At 42.2% G+C, this 20,948-nt stretch overlaps 1 protein-coding gene across 1 annotated transcript in view; it reads right to left on the reverse strand.

The window, feature by feature from the left end:
* The window catches only part of Ryr3 (ryanodine receptor 3), a 525,260-nt gene that overhangs the window by 69,394 nt on the left and 434,918 nt on the right, over nucleotides 1-20,948 (reverse strand). Inside the window, 4 exon segments of the mRNA XM_029536054.1 lie at nucleotides 2,185-2,505; nucleotides 7,052-7,182; nucleotides 18,348-18,429; nucleotides 19,805-20,043. Of these exon segments, the coding sequence (XP_029391914.1) occupies nucleotides 2,185-2,505; nucleotides 7,052-7,182; nucleotides 18,348-18,429; nucleotides 19,805-20,043 (773 nt within the window).

Genomic DNA, 20,948 nt, shown 5'->3' on the forward strand with positions numbered 1-20,948 from the left:
TTCATTTAAAATCTGCCAGAAGCACAATAGTCCAGTAAGGTTCTACGCTCTCAGCACTGACATCCTCTTTGTGCTTTGAGAGAGGGAGCATGGGCTTGGAAAAACTGGGGCATTACTAGAAGCAGAGAAGCTGAACAAGAAATTATCAGGGCTGCCATGTTGGCCTTTTATAAAGAGAACAAATGGAACCCCACATGTCCTATCCTATTTTTATATCCCATTGATTAGATTCTGATTATACTATTATGAATTAGGTCAGCTGAGCTGAATAGTATGAGTATAAGAATCAGAGTAATTGCAAGAAAAAGTGAAACGAAATGAATGCATCCTGAACCATTGACAATGGACATTCGAATGTCTATTTCCACATTTCTTTAGCTTAGGGAGGAAAGTCAATTAAGAACAACTACACTCTAGGAGTTTTCTTTTACATCCCATCTTCCCCTTACACTTGGCTTTTCTATTAAAGGAGGAAGGGAGAGCTTCAACTGGAGATGGCAAAGGTACCTTTTTTGATGACATGCATTAACCATGGAGTCCTGACTTCTCAGCGATCTCCAAGGCACAGGCCCACTGCTTTACTGAGCTGAAATTAGGTCCTTAAAACTGACTTGCATTAGTCGCCAGGAGTTAAGTGGCCTCACTGAATAAGCTCTGAATTTGCTGCAGGAAGGACAGCTACAATTCTGTTTTCATCAGTGTTCTCCTCCACTGAGTGACAGGAAACTCTCACAGTCTGGGAGGAAGGGAACAGATTTTCTGATCCTTGACTTTCCCTTAACTCACACTATAAGAATCCACTAAATTGCCTTAGGATTAACAACATTTTAAGGGTAATTGGCAATAAGGGACTGTCTACCCTGTTTATTATCTGTTCACAGGGTCTGCATTATCCAGCAGTCAAAGTAGTTGCAATTTTAATCTCAGTTCATTTCTGAGACTGAGAGGATGTAGGACTACGTCCCACTTGTTCTTCTAGAAATGTGTCTATGCATTTGCCAGTAGAGGTCACCATTCAGTGTTGTGCTCCCTGAAGACTAGCATTGCCATTTCATGGTCCAGGAGGTTGGATGCACAAAGCTGTGACAAGTGGACTCCCTGACCTGAACTGAAGTTCCATCAAAAACAATGATTTTCCACAGTGCAGATCGGATTGCCCAGACTCTAGTGTGACAGGCAGGGTACTAAATATTCATGCATTCATGATTTCTTGACTGTGGGGCATACATTCATTTTCCAAAAGTTTCCCTCTTTAGGTGGCTTCAAGAACAGAAAATTGGCTAATAGCATTTATTTAGAGCTTATTGCATGCCAGGAGTTAAAGAGGATACAAAGAAAGGGAGAAAATTTAAAAAAAAAAAAGTAACAAAGCAAAGTGCTGCTACTGTTAGCTACATTCAAGCCAGTCTTAGAAATACAAATGCTGAATGACATTGGGGAATGTGAGTTTTATATAAAAGTACAAAATGCAAAGGGTTACTTACCAATAAATTATAGATAATTAGTAACAAAAAAGCAATGGATTTCTTTTTTTCTTTTTTCTTTTTTTCTTTTCTTGTTTTTTGAGACAGGGTTCTCTGTATAGTCCTGGCTGTCCTAGAACTCACTCTGTAGACCAGGCTGGCCTTGAACTCAGAAATTCGCCTGCCTCTGCCTCCCAAGTACTGTAATTAAAGGCGTGCACCACCACGCCCAACTGCCAATGGGTTTCTGAAGCACCCAAAACAAATAAGGTAAAGGTCATCACAGAGGAGGGCAGCTGATCTACAGGGCTTCTTGGGGACCTGAGGGGTCTGGATTAGCAGGAGAGTAGCATGGGGGTAAGGGCTTGAGGAAAGCATGGCATTCAGTTTATTGTGCTGTTTTTGTTTGATACATGTCTCAGGCTGGCCTTGAATTCCTACCTCTGCCTCCCAAGAGCCCATGTTACAGGGGTGTGCTAACATGCCTGGTCTATGCAGGGCTGAGGATTGAACCCAGGGACTCATACATGCTAAGCAAATACTCTACAAATTGGTCTTCATCCCCTGATTCAAGTTGACTGCTAAGCAAATGGGAGGTAGAAGATTAAAACACAGAACAGAACTTGCTCAAAATCATCACAGAATTAGTAAAAGAGTTAAGAAGAGACTCTGGCTGCCTTAACTGTAGAGCCGAAGACGGTGAGAGAAAGAGTATTGGTACCTGCGATGCGCTTCATCCAGGAGGCCTCATCAATGCCCAGGTTGTTGTTGATGATTTTCAGAATGTTGCCCAGGATGAGGCTGAGGTGTTCAGACGTGACCTTGGTGCAGCAGGGTCCTGTGCTGGGGGGTAGGTTCTCAGGTCCCCGCTCCCACCAGTAGGACAGGTAGTTGCAGAGCATGGGCAAGATTACTTCAATGACATGGGGCATCTCAGTGTACCGGGCACCTGACTCGGCCAAGTCATTGATTTCCTTCATCAGCCCTTCCAGCTGGGGGATGTCAGGACACATGTCCTCCACCTTGTCTGGCATCCCCAGAACTGACCGAGAAAGTACAGGAAGAAGAAAGGCACAGTGAGTCAAAAGCAGAGTGATGTAGTGTACCATTCTTTTGGTCTTTACATATAAGTTTCCACTGCAGAGCCTTCAAGGAATTAGCGTGGAGGAGAGCAGCCTCAGGACCTGGGTGGTGTATGTAGGCTGTAGTTTCCAGGGGTATTTTCCTAAATGTCACATTGAAGTTAAAAAAATATAGCTTAAAGCAGTACAATGGAGACACTGGTTGAGGGACAGTGCATAAGACTACTTTGTGACAAACAGATCCTTTGCTAGTCCCTCCTGGCCTGACTATTGGGACCTCAGTGTGTCCACTGCAAAAAATAGTAGCATCCAGAGCAAAATAACTCAATGTTCAAATGCCAAATTCTATTTCAATCAGTCATCCCGATCATTTCTGTACATCCACAGAAGGGGAAGGAAAATATCCCATCTAACATCGCTGCAGCTGAGCTACAGGCTCTAATACTTAGCACCTAGTTCAAAATACACTGAGGAAAAAAATGCTCCTGGATTGATTCTATGCCTTTACAACAGCAATGATCAATAACTTCAGGTGACTTAAGTGACTTTCTGTCTGTCACTCACTTTGCTTTTTAAGAAAGCATATTTACTGGGTCTAGTGAGTTAACTCCCTTTTCTCCATTTTGTATGACTGAGGTCACTGGATAGGGGCACCCAGGATGAAATGAAACTAGAATTCAGTACTATTTCAGAGAGGATTAGATTTCTTTTCTTTTGTATTGCTGATGTTGGATGTTGACAAAGGACCTTGCTCGGTGCATCAGAAAACATGGGTGACAACCTGGGAATCCTGGGAGACCCTTATACACAAGGTGATTTTACATATACACTATCAGAGAAAATAGTTAAATGCTGAGAAGTCAAACTTTGCACCAGGAGCTTCACATTCAGAACAATATCAACCACCACAGGCAACTGACACACTTATTTGCTATTACAGTTGACACACTTATTTGCTATTATAGTTATATATAAGAAAGCTCAGGTGTGTGTGTTTAAAAGTCACATACATAATTATCACCATAGACACTTCTTTCTCCCATATAAGAAGAACAAGAAGTTGCTTAAGGTTGGTACACTGCAGTCATGATAATGACCTTTAGAAGTTATTTATACATACAATAATTGGTCCTTGAATGGGACCAACATTTATGATTCACAGGGTGTTTTGGGGCTCCAAATGTCACACGATAATCTCAAAGAGCGAATTCTGGTATGTTAGCTACCTGAAGTCAGCCTCAAAGGAACCTTATTAGCAGCAGACACAAGAGTGTTGGGAAAAGTCATTGGAACATACTGCCCTTGTAGCTTTTATATAACGGTTCTCATGGTGAGGGCCTCTTACTTGCTGCAGCTGTATTCCCTGGAAACATATCAGAGATGTAGGTCCTCAGGCCTTACTCCAGGTCTACTGAGTTAGACATACCAGTGGCAGTGGTAGGGCTTGGAGATCTTTAATACACCAACCAAGTGACTCTGACAACCACTGAGTAAGATTCGAAAGTACTTTATTCATTTCTCCCAGCAGCTCTTCACCCAAAGAGCACTGTCCCTTTGCAAGGCAGGCTGATAGCTTACACTGGAATTGGACCTCTTTTCTCAGTGGCTGATTATTCAAACAGGGTATGGAAAGTAAGCAAGGTGGCTGGTGACAGGATAATTTTGTCAACCCCATACTCTAATAGGCTATCTCCATGTGACTAAGGATTTATGCCAGTTTGAATAAGTGTCACAAAACGGTATTAAACATTTTCTTGTTGGAAGATTGATGCTATAAATCAATCCATACATTAAAAAAACAAAAAACAAAAAACAAAAACAAAACATGCCATCATTGTTATCTTAAACATTCCTTCCTCTCCTTTTCTCCTTAGGCCACCCATTTTGTAATGAATGAAGTCTACAGTCTTTTGGTCCATTAAACTATCAGTTACTCTTCAGGTAATTCACAAATCCCAAAATTCATTTTGATGCAGATATGACTTTAGAAAGAACCACAGAGATGCTCAGCATTCATTCATTGCTTATTTAAACCAACTGTGAAAAGCAGGAGTCTTGGTGGTCAAGTCTCAGTGTTGCTGATAGAAAAAGGCATTAGGTTCAAAGGTCCCTAAAAGGCCAAAGTGCCCCCAAAATGACAGTATGGACTCAGCTCAAACTTGGCACACAGCAATAACCTGTGAAATAGGTTTCTGCCTGCCAGAGAGAGCCACTTCTCTCATCTTCCCTTGTCTTTGGTGAATGGGGCATCTGGTTTTCTATGGGTGAATGAATACCTGTGGTGCATATCAAATGCCAGCCTCTAGTTCCCACTGTTATTCTAATTCAGTAGAATTTTATTAGTGGTCTTAACCTAAATTATCCTGGGATCCTTTTTTTGGGGGGAGTTGGGGTAGGGTATTCTTAGTATGTGAAATAAGCAATAAAGACTGAAACTGCTGTAGTTTAGCACGCTGCATTCTAGATTAGAAGGACAGTGGTGACAAGGTGTGCTTAGGACCTCATGACAGTTTGAGAAAGAGCACCTGAAATAAAAGGAACTTTTATGGAGTATAGCTGTTCATTTGTAGTATATATCCATAATTTAAGAAAACCTTGTCTCTAGACGAGATGGACTATAGTTTAAAATGATTTACTCTATTTTTTTTTTTCTCCTGACATGGCAAGGCCTATAATTTGGCAGTTTGGGCTTCAGATTTCATCAAATCAGTATAGTTCTATTGGAATTCAAGCTTTACTAAAAATAAAGCTATTGAAGAGTTTTTATTTGAGCCTATCATCTTGTGACATCTTGTGTCATCTTGTGCCATCCCAAGACAGTACAGAGCTTTCTCCATCCTGTATTCTTAATGAAGCCATTTCAGGTTTAACTAGAATCTTCTTGATAGAGAATCCCATGTAAATAGAATTCCAACTCTATACTAGGAACCTAAGGTCAAGATGCCTGAGCTAGCTTACCGTCTGTTAAACTGCCTGCAAACCTTTCCCTCCAGCTAACTACTTAGCTCCTGTTAAACTGCTTGTTTGCACAAAACCTTCCTGTGCAGCTGTCAGCAAGATACCATGATGTGTTTTTTTTACCTCTACAACCCCTAAATCTAAACAGTTGGCACCATACTTGGGTCCCGATTACTTCAGTGTAGTCCCAGCTAGAGGGAATAAAGACTTTTAACTGGTTATAAACTGTCTGAGTGGTCATCTCTAGTGGGCTCCTGGTAACAATCTTACTAATATGGCAATGAATCCAAATATGAGGGTATTTGTTTTCACTCTCCAGAAGAAGGATTACAACTTGATTTGCATTTTAGCTTTAATGGTTATTGGTTATTTTCCGATGAATCTTTATTTGTAAAAAAATAGGCTGTGGGCCAAATTTGTCCTATGTACATACTTTACCAGTCTCTGTTATAGAACTTATTGCATGTCAACTCTTCTGTTAAAAAAATCTCTTTCTTGTATAACTACAATTCCTTTTGGTGCTATTCAATGTCTTATTTTCTGTGATGGTAGATAATATGTGCTCAGTGTCCTACTGAAGAACAACTTTCTTTTGAAGACTATACTTAGGCTGTTACTATGCATATGGTACTTTGTGATGGCACTCTGACTAAAGACTAGACAAAAGTAGTCATGTCCCTAGGCTCAGACAAGAAATGAAGACCTGGGGGGAGACAAAAGACCTCAAGGTCTTGAGATGTCAGGACGCGAGAATCCACCTAGACTGTCTCCTCAGAATGAAAGAACTATCAAAAGTCTAATCATCAAAAAAGTTGTTTTCAAGATCATTTCTCCAACAAGATACAGACAATATCTGGTCTCTAACTCAGACCCACTGACTTACTTTCTTTCTTTCTTTCTTTCTTTCTTTCTTTCTTTCTTTCTTTCTTCCTTTAGTTTTTTGGCTTTTTCGAGACAGGGTTTCTCTGTACAGCCCAGGCTGTCCTGAAACTCACTTTGTAGACCAGGCTGGCCTTGAACTCAGAAATTCGCCTGCCTCTGCCTCCCGAGTGCTGGGACTAAAGGCGTGCGCCACCACGCCCGGCTCCTGACCTACTTTCACATTGTGATGATTAACCTTGCTAACTTAGTGAGATTTAGAATCCTCTGTAGATAGGCCTGACAGGGGATTACCAGAGAAGTTTTGCTGAGGAGGGAAGACTCCCCCTGATTATAGGCAGCACCACTCCATGGGCTAGGGGCTCAGAGTGAATAAAAAGGAGAAAGTGAGTAGGGAGCCAACATTAGTCTCCCTCTTTCTCAACGTGGCCACAACGTGACTACAACGTGACTAGCTAGCTGCCTCACAACTTTTACCTCCATGCCTTCTCTGCCTTCAGAGAATGAACTTCTTAAATCACAAGCTGAAATAAAAAAAACCTGTTTTACCTTGTGATGTTTTATCTGGTACAAGAAAAGTAGTTAATAACACAGCATGTAAACCAACATACTCCAGAGCTATGGTTCTATCCTGCCCCCTCCCTGGCTGCTCCCCGGGTTGATACTTACTAGACCGCTCCCTGGGTGTTTTGGTGTTGAAGACTGAGAGGGGATTATAGCGGGTAAGGCTGGGCTCCAGAAAGGCCACAGGGATAGCAGCTGCTAAGGAAGCCAGACATTCTCCAAGAGCAGGACGTTGCCTGGAAACAAAGAAGTCCATTTAGAAGTGGTGCCACTCATAGGCAGACCCCACCCACCAGCTAGGTCCCTCCTCCGGATGTCTCACTACTTTCCTATGTTTTACTCCACTGGACATCCTGAGGCACAGTAGGACTGCATGCACATTCTCTCCCCAACTTTATCCAAATACTAACGGTTTAGATTGATCTCACCGCTTCGAACCTAGCTGTGGCTAAGATGATATAATGATACACTGTGGGGCTGTAATAGGACCATCATGGAAATAACAGCTTGCTGGAGAAGGTATACCTGAAAATTTGTGGAACAGGCTGTCAGTTATAAGACTCCCTCCAGCTCCCAACTAAGACCTGCACCCAAGACTGTGTGGGTTAGTTACCCTGCCCGCACTGTGTCAAGAACCAACAATTTCAATAGCACGAAGAAGCTGGAATTTCAAAAGCATAGACTCTCTGAAAGTAGATAACAAGGATTTATAGAAGTGGTAGCATTTTATTTTATTTTATTTTTCACTGAAAAGCAAGCCACATTGTTCTTAAAGTTAACCTTTGGTTAAATTGGTGATTGGTGAGGCTTGGTCTGTTGCTATGTATTATGATAAATACTGGCCCCCAAGGTCTGGTTATTCCTAGGGATGAGGAGATCCTCATGTGCGCCAAATGATGCTGTGTAATTTTGTTCCTTAATTTAAAAATATTGGTTGAATAAAGATGCCTACAGCCTGACGCTGGGCAGAAGAGAGGTAGTCAGGGCTTTGGTTCCTGGGCTTGGGGTCTGAAGCAGAGACCAAAAGAAGAGGAGGGGAGAGGGGAGAGGGAGAGGGGAGAGGAAAACACCATGGGGTGGTAGGTAGATTGTGAGAACGTGGCCATGAGGGCTGGTCAGTAGGAGTAGGACAGAACACGGCAAGTTATATCTTGGGGTTACTGATAGGGAGGTAGACAAACTAGCATAGGGGGTTGACATCTCCCCAGCTCTAGTGCTGTAAGTCTTATTAAGGGTTTTATGTCTTTTATTTGGGAGCTAAATGATCCAAGGTGGGATAGAAACACCCCAATTACTTTTTACTACAATATGTGGTGAATGTCCTTTCTTGCTGTTGTAGATCAATGCTAGAACATATATTCCATACAGAACCCCAAAGGAATGCAACTTTAAAAGTCAGATCTTTACAAAGCAATCATAAGGATTGGCTTCACTCTGCAGCTATTTTAGAGAAAGAGATGCATTTGAATTGAATTTTAAAAATGTGATCTTAACCTTTTTTTGAATAAAATTACTGGAGAAGGCTGTTGGAGTCGATTGGAATCTTGAGGACAGCCTGAGAGAGTACAGAATGCCTTAGATGTAAAAGTACTGTGCTGCTTAGAGAGGGGAGAAAGGCAGAGGGAGGCTGAGTTGGCATCAAGATTTGGATTCACAGGAAAACCCACCCAGACTTCATTCAATTACCAAACCGGCTCAAAAAGTGAAATTTTAAACTACTCTGAAGAAAAACTAATAGATGCCATTTTTATCCTTTATTTTCTCAGGCTCAGATTTTAAGAAATGAACTGCTTATGTGCTATGAAGTATTCGAGGGAATGATTTTCAAATCATCCCAGAAGGAGGGGTCATTAGTCAGTTCACCATTTCCTAGATGATGGCACAGCCTTGCCCTCCAGGGAAAGGTCTGGCTGTTAGACTCCTTCTGACTTCTTCTCCTGATCCAGGCAGACTTCAGAGGCAAAGCACCCTTGGGCCAAGCTAAGGCCTTGTGTTTGTGTACCAATGCTGTCTGAGTCTCCTCTGGAGATGTGTCAGTGGGAAGAGAGATAGGAATAGGAAGAGAGAGAGAGAGGGAGAAGGAGAAGGAGAAGGAGAAGGAGAAGGAGAAGGAGAAGGAGAAGGAGAAGGAGAAGGAGAAGGAGAAGGAGAAGGAGAAGGAGAANGAAGGAGAAGGAGAAGGAGAAGGAGAAGGAGAAGGAGAAGGAGAAGGAGAAGGAGAAGGAGAAGGAGAAGGAGAAGGAGAAGGAGAAGGAGAAGGAGAGGTGTATAAACTGCTGCCAAGGCCCACTTCTGAGCAGCCTCCGAACCAGGCCTTTTCCATCAACCATCCTTCTCATAACCTCTTCTTTCTTCTTTGCTTTTTTGGGCAAGCTCAAGATGACAGATAGGCCTGAAGAAAAGAGCATCCCTTTAACTTCCCATCTGAAATGGCCAGTACCCTCAAAGAGGACAGGGAAGAAGAACTGAGATGAGAGCCCCACAAAGGGCCATTTCACAGTGTGTACCAGTCTGAAGGTAAATTTCTGGTGGCACTGGGAAGTGGTGCCACACTTGCTCTGTTTTACTGAAATTGGTGTCCTGAGCTCATGATAGTGGGTGTTTAGACAGTGAGGCAGCTATAAAGGCAAGCCTTGAGGGGGAGAAAAGAGCTGAGAAGTCCCCGTTGTGCAGGGTGGCAGTGACAGGGACATGACCCTATCCTCTCTGATATTAATTACTGAAAAATCTAAGTCACACCAGCTTCTCAACAGGGCACTCTCTAGTCAGGAACACATGTGGATGCTAATTAGCTGCTCAGCCAAGAGAGATAAACAACAGCTCTCCTGGCCCAGCTACTAACACAGTAAAACCCACAAGACTGACAATTAATCCTTCTGGCTGTGAAATGCCAGAGAGAATGACCTGGGGCTTCCAGGCTCATGGAGTGATGGAGGGAGACTTAGCTTCTCCAGTCATTAGTGCCCCCAGGGGGCAATGGAGGTGTAGGCAAAGCTTCCAGGCAGGGCAGAGGCTGCATGGCTAGCTCCATAGCAACCAAAAATACAAGAAAGGTCTTGTGGTTTATCATTGGATATGGAAACCATTGTTTCTTTAATCTTTACTGCCAGATAGAGTATTTTTCACACAATAAGTCAAGAAGAGGTTTCAATATGTATCCCAGTACTTATTAGTTCCTAATTTCCAAATTATAGGGATTTCTTTGTCAATCTCTTATTTACAGGATGTCAGTAACAGTGAACCTCTCAAATGTCTATTGTCAGGGACACAGGCAAAGAAAAATAAATTATAGTATCATAATAGTATTGTGGTGGTTTGATTGAAAATGGCCCCCATAGGCTCATAGAGATGGGCACTGTTGGGAGGTATGGCCTTGTTGAAATAGATGTGTCCTTGTTGGAGGAAGTGTGTCACTGGAATGGACTTTGGGGTTTCAGATGCCCAAGCCTGGCCCAGTGTTACTCTCTCTTCCAACTGCTACCTTATCCAGATGTAGAACTCTCAGCTACCATGTTGGCCCATGTGCTGCCATACTTCCCATCATGGTGACAACGGACTAAACCACTGACCTGTAAACCAGTCCTGATAAAATTCTTTAGAAGAGTTCCTATGGTCATGGTGTCTCTTCACAGCAGCAGAAACCCCAAGACAAATACTTTATACACATATATGTGTCATGAATTTAAAGTTCTGCCCTGTATACTCATGATGATACTATGGAGAGGAAGCAGCATGAACAGAGTAGAACACACATGGTGGTGGTGGGGGGCCCAGTCCTAAATGGCAATGTTAATAAGCTTGGTGTCTTAGATAGGTGAGATTTACAAGCAAAAAATGATTGATCAGTGCAAGCCAGGAAGGTGGAAGGAACAAACATCTGAAGTGTGAAGGAAAAAAAAATTTTTTTCATTCAAAATAAAACTGAGATTAAAGATTAACAAAATGAAGAACCAAACTTGATTTTCTGAAAAATCTTCCCTGAAATCTCTTTAAATCAATTTAAAAAATCTCCATATTGGAGAACTCAAGAATTTTGCATGATCAAATAAACAATATGTCTACTCCTCAATATTCGGTATCCGAAAACCTCACAGATTTATGTAATTCTCAATACTGTTCTTACTTCAAAGTATTCCAAAAGACCCTTCTCCACTCCATGTTGTTTACCTTTTCTTTCCACAATCACTCCCATCTCTGAAGTAAGTGAATCTTTTCTAACTACAAGTCATGTGTCAGGTGGAGCTGGGCTGAATCTCAGTGATCCCCCTGCCAATCAATAGAGTATTTATTTATTTATTTATTTATTTATTTGAGACAGGGTTTCTCTGTGTAGCTCTGGCTGTCCTGGAACTCTCTTTTGTCAAGAAAAATTTAGTTAAATGTTATCAGGTCCAAAGGAAACTCCATTTCCCAAATTCTGGTTGTTAGATAAAAGCCAGCCCTCCTCGGGAAGTTGTGAGGCTGGTTCCACTCTACCAAAGGAGCCATTTCCCTTACCTCTGCCAGGAGGGACAAATGACCATTGTGACCTCCAGGCTCCCTCAGAATCACAAAACCCTGTGGTACATGTCACCTCTGTGCTGGTGGCATCCAGGCTCTTGTAAGGTCTTCTCACACCCTCCCCTACCCTCCTGTCAAGCTGCTCATTCTTGTAACATTGCTATCCTTTCTTCTGCCCAATCTCCTTGTCTTCTTTCTTGCTCTCTCTCTCTCTCTTCTCTGTTCCTGCTTCTCTCATGGCCTGGTCCAGTCTGCTGGCTATGGTCAGTCTACTACTTTCTCTGCTATGGACTCTGCCTTTGGTGGTTCTCTCTATCATGAGTTCAAGAACCTTCCCCTTAACAATGCCGTGGAGCTGTCATGTTATACAAAAGGTGCTGGAGAAATGCTGGTTCTAAATGTTTCTCTCTAAAACTCAATATTTAGAAAAGAAATTAAACAGACATCTGGATCTGTGCTGAAGTTATAATATGTATTATAACCCCAGACCACCAAGAAATAACTAATCAAGTGGGAGTACAGGAATTAAAACATACTCAAAGGAAGGGGTCTTAAAGATGACTTATCAGTTAAGAGCACCGGCTGATCTTTGAGAGGACCTGGGTTTGATTCTCAGCATGTGGCAACTGATAACCATCTGTAACTCAAGTTCTAGGGCATCTAACATCTTTTTCTGACCTTCTAGGGTACAAGGCACACATATGTTATACAGACATTCAAACAAAATACTCTTAAGCATGAAACTAACTAACTAACTAATTAAAAACCAACAATAATAAAAATGACAACAGCAACAGTAAGAGCCAATACCCGTAATTTCCAGAATTAGAAGACTGAAGAAGTCTTTGGAGGTATATACAGGATTTAGAAGTTGCTTGAGGGGCTGGTGAGATGGCTCAGCAGGTAAGAGCACCCGACTGCTCTTCCAAAGGTGCAGAGTTCAAATCCCAGCAACCACATGGTGGCTCACAACCATCCTTAACGAGATCTGACTCCCTCTTCTGGAGTGTCTGAAGACAGCTACAGTGTACTTACATATAATAAATAAATAAATCTTAAAAAAAAAAAAAAAAAGAAGTTGCTTGAAGTTGCTTGAAACAGTGAGTGTTTAGGTCTATGAAGGTCATTGAAGACCTGGTGGACAATATATATGTGGGGAGCTTCCAACTTGCAGAGTTAAGATATGGGGACAACATACAGGGGAATGCCAGGGCCAAGAAGTGGGAGTGAGTGGGTAGGGGAACAGGGTGGGGGGAGGGTATAGGGGATATTCGGGATAGCATTTGAAATGTAAATGAAGAAAATATCTAATAAAATAATTTTAAAAAAGATATGGGGCCACGAATGATATGTGCTTGCCATTCCTGTCACCTGTACTCCCAGCCTGGAGAAGTTCCTGGAGGTGCACTGGCATGAAGGAATGACAAAGAACTTGTTTTGGAGCTGCAGACTCAAGCTCGCCAGAGAATGAGCATATTAAATTTCTCAAGAAACACCTGGCTGCAATGTGAGAGTTTTGCCCACTTCTCATCTGGGCTAGCCATTTACTTGTCTTAGGAGTGGACATTAGAGCTCTGGGAAGGGCTTGGCCCTATCCCAGGGTCTCAGCTTTGAAGCTGCCTGCTGTTTCCTTCCAGTTCACTCTCAAATATTTTAACACACACATGCACACACACACACACACACACACACACATGCACGCACGTGTATACATATGCACACGTGCACATGCCTTTGTTCTTAAGAATTAACAATATTCCTAGCAGCAAAAAAGAGAGAAAAAGATGATAAATTTATCCAGAAAAACAGAATGTGTCTTCTCTATATGCTCACAGAAAATAAAATTGAAAAAATTAACACAGAGGAAGTTTTTGAAAAAAATCACAAAAATTGTTAAACAGAAAAAGAACAAACAGCTAATAGTTTAACCCGGTGTGAAACATTAAGGAACAAACTTACATGGGATTACTTTCCCTGAACAAAAGATAGGGAAAAACACACACACCAACAACTGGGCTGTCATTTACACTTGGAATATTCGCAAAGGTCCATGAATTAGAGGGGACTGGGAGGCAGTAGTATTTGAAGAGGTAGGGCCAAAAGGATTCAAGCTGCTGGAGCTGTTCCCTTGGGGTGGGGGTGGGGGGGATTGTGGTTCCTCGCCCTGCTTATTACTGTTTTACCAGTGGCCAAAAGTAATAGAACCAGTCAACCACAGGCTAAAATCAAGTTGTTTGTAGTACAAACCACTGAAAAGGAAAAAAATTCCCAAATAAACCAAAATGTCTTGACCTGCAGACAAGTGGAGAGTGGTAAATAGAATAGTCAGTCAGTCCTGGGGTGCATCCCAGGCAAGTGAAGGAAAGGTATGAACTGTCAGCTCCCGTCTCTCCTCTATAATGTCATGTGTGAGTGGAGTGCTAAATGCATCGGAGAGAAAATGATGGTAGCTAAGGCACTATGTCCTGGAGTGGGCATTATAAAGTACCCAGAGACTTCAGGGCTCTTACAGAGGTGACTGTCCCATGATGACTCCAGACTGTCAAAAGACCAAAAAAAAAAAAAAAAAAAAAAAAAATTAAATGTAAGAAAGCTGAGAATAGGGAATTCCTGTTCAGAAATTTGGATGATGTGCTAAATGATGGAGGCACAAAGTAAAGTGAGCAGGGCAGGGCATATCAGGACAAAACGCAAATGCTACGGTGAATTTTATAGCAAAATAGAAAATGGGATGAGAAGTAGGCTAGAATGGCAGTATATACAATTTGCTTTTTTTCTAAAGTGGAAACTTAATAAAGTATACTAAATGATATATTTTGAAATATGATTTGTAGGTTAAAGAAATCAGGGTTTTTTTTTTTTTCCAATATGACAAAGCTACAAAACCTTATGTATCCTATGATCTCACATGCCTGAAAATGTATATACAGAGAAATCATCAAGGCTGGTTCATACTCAAATGTGGCTAGTGACTACTCCGGGGAGTGGGCCTGGACAGGACGTGGTATAGGGTAAAGAAGGTGGCAGACATTTATCTTTACATATGTAAAGTATTACAATTAAAACATAAAACAGAACAAGAAAAAAACAAAAACAAAAACAAAAACAAAAACAGACATAAAAACCACTGCTTGTGCCAACAGCACAGTCATAGGATCCTAAGATGCTAGGTTTCCAGTTGCTGGGTCTCTTTAATCTAATTCTGGCTAGCTAGTCTTATGTGGATGTAGAATAAAAATCCAAACTCCAACATTCCCAGCTCTGATCAGAGCAGTCACAGCAATGAATGTGAATTAAGTACAAAAAGCCATGGGTGAACAAGGCTTTCTGGCCTGACATTTCAAAATTAACTTTTTGTCTACTTTTTTCAAAAGAAAAATGCAGAAACTGTACAGAAAGTTATATAAGGTTTCTTGGTATGTGTTCTCTCTCTCTCTCTCTCTCTCTCTCTCGCTCGCTCGCTCGCTCGCTTGCTCGCTCTGTGTATGTGTGATATCTTCACTAAGTGAAAAGTTAATTGGAAAATATCAATTTTATTTATTTAGTTAAAAATACAAGTTTAAGCCGGGCCTGGTGGTGCAGGCCTTTAATCCCAGCACTCGGGAGGCAGAGGCAGGCGGATTTCTGAGTTCGAGGCCAGCCTGGTCTACCAAGTGAGTTCCAGGACAGCCAGGGCTATACAGAGAAACCCTGTCTCGAAAAACCAAAAAAAAAAAAAAAAAAAAAATACAAGTTTAAAATTTTTATCTTGGGGCTGGAGAGATGGCTCAGTGGTTAAGAGCACTGGCTGCAAGCAGGACTCCCAGGGGAAGGAGAAGGACAGCAACTCAGCCACAAAGCCTTCGACCCAAAATGTGTCCTGCCTACAAGATGTGCAGGGACAAAGATAGAACAGACACTGAGGAAATGGCCAACCAATGACTGCATCCCATTGGCAGGAGCCAAATCCCTGACACTGTTAATAGAACTCTGCTATGTCTGCACACAGAGACCTAGCATTAACTGTCCCCTGAGAGGCTCCACCCAACAGCCAATGGGAAGAGATGTAGAGACTCACACCCAAACCTTAGGTGGAGCTCAGGGAGTCTTTTAGAAGAGTTGGGAGAAAGATGGAGGCCAAAGAGGACAGGGACTCCACAGGAAGACTAACAGAGTCAGCTAACCTGGAACCTTGGGGGCCCCCAGACACTGAGGCACCAACCAAAGGGAGAGCACAGGCTAGACCTAGCCCCCCTATACATATGTAGCAGATGAGCAGCTTGGTCTTCATGTGGGTCAGCAGGGGCTGTCTCTGAGCCTGTTGCCTGCCTGTCTGTCTGCCTGTGGATTCTGTGCCCCTAAATGGACAGCCTTGGCCTCAGTGGGAGAGGATATGTCTAGTCCTACAGCAACTTAATGTGGGGGGTGGGGTACAGAGTAGAATGGGTGTGTATGGGGGGGATTGACACCCAGAGGTGGGCTTTCCCTTCTAAGGGAAATGGGGAATGGTACTGGGAGCAGAGGAAGGGCTAATATTGGGTTGCAAAGTAAATAAATAAATATATTTAATAATAAAAGAGCACTGGCTACTCTTCTAGAGGATCTGGGTTCAATTCTAACACCCACATGATGGCTCACAAGCATCTGTAATTCCAGTTCCTGGTATTCAATAAGCTAGACAGTGGTGGTGTATAGCTTTAATCTAAGCACTCAGGAGGCAGAACTAAGAGTATCTCTTGAGTTCTAGGCCAGCCTGGACTATAGAGTGAGTTCCAGGACAGCTCAGGCTACTCAGTGAAATGCTGTCAAAAACAAAACAAAACAAAACACAAAAAACAAAAACAAAAACAAAAAACCCACCACCAACAAAAAACACCAAAACCAAACCAAAGAAATCATTAACTGTTGATGACAAAGCCATTTTTGTGTTTTCTGTAAAACAGTAAGGAAAGCTGGGCAAACACAAAGACATCCTTGTTGCGGTAAATCCCCTCCCAAATATGTCCCAACAATGAAAACATATCACAGTTAATAAGATAACATGCTGTGTGCCTAGATTGGGTAGCCCTACCACTACACTACCATCTTCCACAGCTTATGAGACCCCTTAGAACGTGCAGTTTCTCCAGGCCATGTGCTTCTGCTCCACTTTTCTCCTTCTTCCTCCTCCTCTGCGTCCTCTCCCTCTTCCATTTTCTCCTTCCTCTCCCCTCCTTCTGCTCCACCTTCCCTTTTATCTGCCCAATCATCAGCTCTCCTTTATTTTACAAATTAAGGTGGGAAGCACGTTTACAGGAAATCACCTGAGTGCAGACTCATTCCTTGCTCACCACCACTCAAGGGAGACCGGAATTAACATCAAATATAATTAGCCCCAGGGCTATCCGCAACATATCCTCATAAGGCAAATTTAATCATTAGTTCTTTCTTGAAACCTGTAAGCCATTTGGAAGCTGGGACTGTGATGGAATAGAATGGTTTTCAATTCATCCCCAAGACGGACTTTAATCCACCAGTTCAGTTAAGTTCTTAGAGGAGATAAGTTATCATTTTGCTTTACTGACACAATTTTAATATGTGTGTGTTTCAGTATGAAATGAGTGTGGATTTTAGGGTGTTTGATACAAGCTTCATATATGGGTATGTTAGTAGACCCCCAAGTGTGTTAAGATTAAATTACTTAAAAACAGATTGAATTCTTTCAGGCTTGCTTATTTGGAAGGGATAAGAGACTCAGTCCTTCAGGAATAAGGCTAAGTCTGAAGCTCTTATCCCTTTTTATGTTACCTCTGGAATTAAGCAGAACAATACAACACATGGCCCCCTGAGGCTGAAAAGCTAGGGGCTGTCAGGCTTCCACCGTAACAGACTGGTTGTAGAGGAAAAGCTGAAACCCCAAACCTACAAATAAGGTTGTCCAGATTCAAGATCATCAAATAGCTTTTCTGGTACCGAACTGTGTGTTGTTTAAAACCATTGCTAATCTGACAGCTGTCTATGGCAAAGGTCCAAGGGTGTGCCACATAGAGACTCTTTAAATACTAAAGCCACTGCCTTAGGTCCCCCAAGTGTCTCAGAAAGCTTTAGCCACAGGAACTCCGGAAGCTTTTCAGAAGCCCTGATAATGAAGTGCACACGCCTTCAACATTTTTTTTTTTTTTTTTTTTTTTTTTGGCTACTAGCACATGATTTTGCAGGATTTTATAGTCCGTTCAGTATATATACTGAATATATACTGACTAAATATATTCAGTAGCTTTTTCCACCAAAGTCTTCGATCTTATTAATCTCATGTTTTTTTACATTACAACAAATTTTTCATAACTCAGCTGTAAAGCTACTACTCCCGATCAGTGACAATTTGGGTTTTGCTGGACTGAAAAACAGATGGTAAGTGTTTTAAGTTTTAACATAGTATCTTATTAATCTTTAAGAATTTTATATATGCATTCTACACTTTCTCCCTTCCCATTTTCCCATTTAATCCCTTCCATATACTCCTCCTTGCCCTCTTTCAAATTCATGACCTCTTTTTAAAAATTGTTGTTTTACACACACACACACACACACACACACACACACACACACACACACACACACACATGTATTCCCAAACACAGATACAAGCTTTCAGTTCTCAGTCTGTATAAGGTGCTGATCTTTTGGCATTGGCTATGAAGTTTGTGTACTTTCCCCAGGGGAAGCCTGTTTCTCCAGCCTCAGCACTCCTCAGCTGCGTGTAGTTCTTTGGGTAGGATTGGAGACTCCTGGGCTGGCCTAAGTCCATATTAGCATGTCTATTTTTGTTCTCATTTAGCTCGTGTTTGGGCGGAATGTGTTAGCCCTCTCTCCCCCACAACATTTTTTTGAGCCAAAGTGCTTTAACTTAAAAAAACAAAAAGTAGGCAAAACTCCTAATTACCTTTCAACATAGATGTTTTTCCCAGTCCCAAGGGAGTAGAGGCTGCACAGAATGTGGTAGCATGAAATCTGCACGTCGCTCACTGAAACAAAGAGAAGCCATAGCCACAAATCAGTCTCAGCTCCAGCTCCATCACATGGAAAAGTCCATGAAGGAAAAAAAAAAAAAAATTAAGGAAGGCATCAGTCACAAGCCCTCTCTAGTTTTTCTTCCTCCCTGTTTCTGTAAACAAGTGAAATTCTCTTCAAACCGGATATCCTTTTTCTAGTTGTTGGGGAAGTGACAGGAAGACATGCTCCACCTGAGTCACCTATGTCATTTGCAGTCCTCCTGGTGAAGATCACAAAGCTTCTTGGAGAAAGGAATCTTCTGGCCAATGACTCTCCCTCCCAAACAGGTCATTTACCCAGTAAAGACGACATTATATTCAAATATTACCAAGGGAAATATTGTCTTCCTTTGGATCGAAGAACGAATAAAACTTGAAGCCTCTATGTTACTTTTGGTAATTTTCTAAGAAGCTCTATACATCTGTCATGCTTTATTAGAGAGAGAGGGAAGGAGGAAGGGAAGGGGGGAGATAGGGAGAAAGGGAGGGAGGGAGGAGAAAAAAGAGGGAGGAAGGAAGAGGGAGTTGGAGATAGGGAAATAGGGAGGGAGAGAGGGAGAGAGAGAGATATCTCAAATATTCTCATCTAAAAAATTAGGCTGTATTTTTAATTGTACCACGGTCTTCCCTGTTTTCTAAGGGAATAGAGTTCTGAAGGAACACAAAAGAATTTCATCAGCAGGCAGTATGCCCTAACCTCATCTAGACCTCATACCATGGTCTGCTAGGACTGCTTCAACAAAACTGGAAACAATTTAATGTTTTATTTTTCAACCAAGACACTGCCTTGTTTCCATGTTATAGAACTTCTACCTAGTGGGGACTAACTGATGGAAGACATAGCCCAAGCTATCTACAACTGGCCAAATTAAATCAAATGGCAATGTTTAAGCAGTCCTGAAGCTCGGTGACAGAACATGAACAGGGTGGGGCTGGACATTCTGCTAAGTACAAAGCAAAATAAAACCGCTGGAGGAGAACCGTGTGATGTTAACCTCGTTGCTTTGCTCCTGGTACCAGTGAATGGTCAAGGCTTTTTAATGTGGAGCACAGCATCTGGAAGCCCTGGCAGCAGAGTACCTCTGAGGTATGTTGTTCAGATAAGCTTTTCAAATTTGATGGAGCAGGGGTGAGACTGGTTCAGAAGGAAATCGGAGAAAGATGAAATGTTCTAAACTCACACTAAAGGATTTCTTCCTTTCCAAGGGTCGATCACTGCATTTTTTTTAATCTAAGAAAAGTGAGGGACATCTGTCTTTCTACTCTACTCTCAAGGACAATGTGAATGAGTGGGTCTCTGTCTGTGGCCAGCACATAGACATTGGTGACAAACAGCAGTAGGACTCACAGAGTAGATCCACCCCAAACTGATGCTGAGCGATGTGCTCAAAGATGGATGTCAGGATGGGAAGCAGAGCCACTGTGGTGTAGTTAATATTCTGAGAAACACCTTTGATCTGCGTTCGGGAATGGGTAAACTTCCCCAGCTTCAGGTTTTCGGAGGTCTTCTCTAAGTCTTCAGCAGCATTTTCAAAGAATGCCCGCAGCCCAGCTTTCACCAGCTCTGAGCCTGACTTCATCACTGTCCTGCAAGTGAACAGCAGTCAGAAACGGGCACAACTGGATTGTCAGGTCAACCCCCTTTACATGGTGGTGACTTGGAGGCAAACTGGGCAGACAGTGGATATTGGTATGTTCCTATCTGGAAAACAGACTTGAACCACACAGATCACTGGAGTTAGGGACTGATGGGCTTGGCTTGTGGAGATCATTGCCAAGCTCTTCAGGACCCACAGAGAACAATTTAGAATGGAAGTCACTTGTGACCTACAGCTTGCTGCAGCTGCCTCATCTGTTATTATCCAATGAAAGGAGTGAGCCTTTTCCACAGCTCACTTGGGGTTAAGAATGTAATACTATTTAGGAGGAAAGAGGAGAAAAGAGAAGAGAGGCAAGCGGTCGCCTAAAGCCTGTACTTCTCTTAGTTTGCAGAGCAATCCTGCACTGGATGCCGCGAGAGGAAAGGGAGAAAGCCAGTCCATTAGAGAGCCAGCCTTATTAGGTCGCTGGGGCAGAGGACAATGAAATGCACCCTGGGGGCAGAGGAAGCTAAGAACAGCTGAATTCTTCCCTCAGAACTGTTTCATAGAACATAGAATTGGGACAAAACCTATATGCAGTCTGTATTTTTCCATATTGCAATATCAACTTCAGAAGATATTGCCAGAATTCCTTTCAGGGCACATGTTATTTCTCTTCAAAGTTTTCTTGGTAATTATCAAACACACCAGGACAGAAAGGACCATCAGTGAGGCCTGCTCTGAAGAGCAGGGATCTCCTGTAATGATCTGTACTCTTGTTATTATTTATTTATTGGGGTGTGTGTGTGTGTGTGTGTGTGTGTGTGTTTTGGTCAGAGCCTAATGTTGGGCATCTTCCTTGACCACTTTCCATTCTACGTATTGAAGCAGGGTCTCTGATTTGAACCCACA

The sequence above is a fragment of the Mus pahari genome, chromosome 3 (genome assembly GCF_900095145.1).
Source record: "Mus pahari chromosome 3, PAHARI_EIJ_v1.1, whole genome shotgun sequence".
NCBI lineage: Eukaryota > Metazoa > Chordata > Mammalia > Rodentia > Muridae > Mus > Mus pahari.